This window comes from Limulus polyphemus, unplaced genomic scaffold (genome assembly GCF_000517525.1).
Source record: "Limulus polyphemus unplaced genomic scaffold, Limulus_polyphemus-2.1.2 Scaffold5392, whole genome shotgun sequence".
NCBI lineage: Eukaryota > Metazoa > Arthropoda > Merostomata > Xiphosura > Limulidae > Limulus > Limulus polyphemus.
In genome coordinates this window covers 22,901-27,650 of record NW_013671002.1, presented here as the reverse complement: position 1 = coordinate 27,650, position 4,750 = coordinate 22,901, and the positions used below count along the sequence as shown (strand labels likewise).

At 32.9% G+C, this 4,750-nt stretch overlaps 1 protein-coding gene across 2 annotated transcripts in view; it reads left to right on the top strand.

Moving 5' to 3' along the window:
• Window positions 1–4,750, top strand: part of LOC106472511 (protein LSM14 homolog B-like) — a 16,158-nt gene that overhangs the window by 5,645 nt on the left and 5,763 nt on the right. For both annotated transcript variants that reach the window (XM_022401083.1, XM_022401084.1), the window contains exon 3: window positions 3,208–3,370. In XM_022401083.1, coding sequence (XP_022256791.1) covers window positions 3,208–3,370 — 163 coding nt within the window. The remainder of the gene's footprint in view (window positions 1–3,207; window positions 3,371–4,750) is intronic.

The window sequence follows — 4,750 nt, the reverse complement described above, 5'->3', positions numbered from 1 at the left end:
TTACATTTTTAAACACTGCATTCTTTATTTAATTCCCTGGTGGTTTTTCAAGAATTGGAAGTGTCTAATAAATCCCTAACGTACTAGATAAAGAATGTGGTGTTTAAAAATGTAATAGGCCTAAAACTAATGTTTTATGACAAGTAAAGTTAAAATAGCTCATTGTTTTTATATTTCATTAGTAAGTAAACATTAATTTTATGATCGGGCACAAGTTTGTAATCTGTTGAAGTAGGTCATGTTTGATTGTTAATCTACAATGTTTATGATGTGATGGTTTAGTTTTGCTTTATCTTAAAATGGCATTAGACTTTTAAAAAAATAGATACACTACAGAACATGCACTCATTAAAAATGTTAATTGAGGTTTAGCCAGGTGTTAAAATATAAATGCAGAACAGGGCTAAGTTTATAGTCGGCCAATAGACTACTACTGAGAAGGCTGTTAGAAAAAATTATAATTACGATGAGCCCCTTGACACCTTGGGCTCATAGGCAACTGCCTACTCTGTCATCTGGTTAATTTAGTCTGTACATATTTGGTAAGTCAGACATTTCATGTATGTTTTTTATGTTTAAGGTCAAGTTATTATGAATAGTTGGTTATATTTCATTATCCACATTCCAGTGTGTCAGAAATAAAATTATTTGAAGCAGGTACTATTAATTACCACAGACTAATCAATAAAGACTCAAATCATGTATAAAATTTGAGGAAATATACTTTACTGTTTTGGTTTGAAGTAAGATGAGAATAAGAAGAGGAATTTAATGTTTATTTATATCTGTAATATACACGCACAACCGAAATAAACTTATTGGATAACATAAAATGTTATTAACACCTGCCACACAAAGCATCTCGATGTGGATCCCAAAGAGTCTTTTTTTTCAGAAATGTTTGAGTTGTTTTGATTAAACAAAAAGACGTTTGGCACTATTTTCAAAGTCTTAGATTGCTGGACTGGACCCGAGACCATGAGAGCCAACATGGAGAAGTTAACATATAAATGTAAAGTAAAATGATGTAGCTATGTAACATGTTTGAAATGTTGTTACATGTGTTTGTGATGGTTTAAGTGTTAAACCATGGGTATAGGTTAGTTGAGGGAAGAACTTATCAAAATATATCCCACTCAGTTTGATATACCAGCTGAATTGGAGATTTGTCAGGTGATTGACAATAAAACAAAAAAATATGGGTACAGTAGGGGGTTGGAATCACACAAGAAATCATTAGTTTTGTGAAACTAACAGGCACAGTAAAGCCCAAAGATGCTGTGTCGAAGCAGATGCATCATGCATCACAAGATGATTCCCTGAGCAATTCTCAAAGTAAAAATGTTATTTCTGTAATGAAGAGTAAATATAAGAAGGATGGTATATTGACCAGTATGGTGTAGGAAGGATGGTATATTGACCAGTATGGTGTAGGAAGGATGGTATATTGACTAGTATGGTGTAGGAAGGATGGTATATTGACCAGTATGGTGTAGGAAGGATGGTATATTGACCAGTATGGTGTAGGAAGGATGGTATATTGACCAGTATGGTGTAGGAAGGATGGTATATTGACCAGTATGGTGTAGGAAGGATGGTATGTTGACCAGTGTGGTGTAGGAAGGATGGTATGTTGACCAGTGTGGTGTAGGAAGGATGGTATGTTGACCAGTGTGGTGTAGGAAGGATGGTATGTTGACCAGTGTGGTGTAGGAAGGATGGTATGTTGACCAGTGTGGTGTAGGAAGGATGGTATGTTGACCAGTGTGGTGTAGGAAGGATGGTATAATCCATATAAATTTCTTCATGTCAAATTTTAATTAATGTTTTTTTGTTGTTTTTTTTCCATTTTAGAAGTTTTGCTTGGCTTTATTCATTGATATTATTGAAATAACCCTGAACCACCAGTTTCCAGTATGACCCGCGCAATCCCCCGTTGACTGTACCATCTTAGACTCAGTACTAAAAGATGCTGGGCTGGCTCGTGTGGCAGATGTTAAAAGACTTAACAAAGATACTGTGTTGAATTGATAGTGGCTTGATCTCCATTGTAATGATCCTTCTGATGGTTTCTGCAAAAGATATTGCAATGTACTTGTGGTTGAAAATATTTGACCTTATTGCAAGTGTATTTGTGGATATTTGCAATCATTAGTAGGGCCACTTCAAGCTGTGAACTTCTATACAAGAGTGGTTTATTTTTGAAATCCAGTTATGTTCATGTGGTATATATACAAGTACAGTTTCAAATGGATTCCTAGTTTTCATTAAGATAGTTTTTTTTATTAGTTTCGTTTTGTATTATTATTATTATGCTGTGAAAACCTTAGAGGTATTTTAGATGGAGTAATGTAGTAGTATATAGTGTATCGGTTGTTTAAACTAATGGTTAGGTAGGTATTACCCACGGATAATAGGTTGCCAAATGATAAGATTTATTCCGTGACTTCTATAAGTCCTGCTACAGATAGCATTACAACTAAACCTTTCCATGCTGCACACTAGCACCAACATACAATGGGTGTGTAAAGAAGGTACGGTTATACATTTCTTCTTGCTAGAAACATTTGTTGAGCTACCAAAGAAGAATATTTGTTCCCTGTGTTATCGTGATGTTTCATCACATCCATTTCCAGCTGATAAATTATTTTAATATTTAAAAAAATATACATATATTAACAAGGCAACAACTTGAGTTATAAAATGTACTATGAAACATTTAAAAATATGGAATTTTAAAATTAAGCATTGTTTCATCCATCTTGTATACATTGCAAACCGTGGTGGTTCAATCATTGTCACGTGAGATACTTGTGCATCAATGTTTAAGTTTATAATGACTTTTTTTCTACAGTGTAGCTCTACTTTCATACCTTGATTTTAACATTGATGGGGAAAAGTTAAAGGTGTAATTCAGTTTTGTGTACATTTTGTGGATAGTAGGCCTAACAAAGATAATTGTCAAGATGGAAAATATGAGCCAATACAGTGATGATAATGATTTTTAATTTGCAAAAGTATCAAAGATGAGTAAAACTGAATGTTCAATGTTAGAGTACGTAGACCGCTACTTTGTTTGTTTTGTAGCGAGCTCGGTATGTGGCAGATGTAGTGTGGTTCATATGTTACAACATATTCTTGAAATTACTGAAAGGAAACCAAATTAAGATGTTAGTATCTATTTCACATATTCTTTGTGTGTTTCAGCACTCTGCTCCAGTGGCTGGTATGCCATTTCCGCCCACTTCTACCTTTAATCAATCGGCAACTTACGGACCTATTGGAGCCATCCCACCCTACCAGTCGTATGGCCAATCAGGAGTGCCTCCACATCTTCCACAGCCATTCATGGTATCAGCCTCACAATCAGGTAATAGAATAAAAAAAAATTTCTAAACTTGGAATTCTTTACTTATTAATTGTAATCTTATCACTTTTTTTTCGTTTTTGATAATAAAGGCTAATGTGACTATAATTATCTTATAATAATGAACTTCAGGGTCTCTTATGATGAAACTATTATTATTAGAATTGACTAAGTAGAGATTCTGTGTTAAGTTTTTCATAGGACTGGAGAATAATGGAATGTTTCAGTACTGGTATTTTTATTTAACTATATAGTTATAGAATTTAAGCCTGTATTGAAGATTTTTAGAGAACTGTAAACTTCATTTTCTGAAATGTATGAACTTTGTAATAATAATATTATTATTATGTTTTGTTGTGGAAAATTTTTGACTTTTGAACTTGACCTGTTTAAGTTTGTTTGACTTGAACTATGTAATGTTAGCGTAATTAATTGTACCGGTCCACACTGAAGACCAGTTACTTCTGTGGATTATCTGATAAATTTACTGGTACTGTTTTATCATGTCATCATAAAGTAGTGTCACTGATGTCTAGTGATGAAAAAAGGTAATTTATGTATAAAGTGAAATCATTTCAGTTCAGCCATAGAGCTAAAAAAAATTAAAATTGTTTGACACATTTTGATTGGTTAAAAGTTAGTTCAATTAAATGTGATGCAAGTTTCTAATAATGTTGAATACAGTACTATATAAATTCAGAATTGATGAACACCATGCTCTGTGTAAAACAAGATATATAAGTTATATTTTAGCCACCTGCATTTGAATATAGAGAATGACAAGACAGAGAACCAGGCTAATATACGAACCAACGTAAGCAGAAATTAGATGGGAGTGGATAAACACGTGTCTTTTAGAAAGTTACCTTAAAAATTTACTTAAACCACTTTATTATCAGTAAGCTTGGTATCAAAATGTAGCTTAACTTAAATTTATATTCGAATATTATTTAAGTTTTAATTTGAAGAAGAAATAGATTCTCATTCTTCACTTTCCGGTGTCGCGTTTATACATCTACACAATTTATCTAACATAATATAGGTTTTACCATTACAAACAGATGCTGAAAAGTTTCTATAACCAGTAGAAAGGGCTAAGTTCAGTGTACTGCCCTCTTAGTTCATTTCTTTTTAATGATATACATGTGTGTGTGTCTGTATATCATTTGTTTATATTTCAGGGGGAGACAGCAGTGTTTAATGAACTCATTGCAGTAATGGAATGTTTTTAACCTATTTATAACTTTGCTAGAAAGTCAGTTAAATTATGTAGTTCTTGGTGCAAGGTCACTTAAATCTGTTTGTGATATATATCAGAAAGCAGATGTGAGAAAGATGAGGCTGTTTGGATAAATAACTAGTTGTATTCAAATTTGATGACGA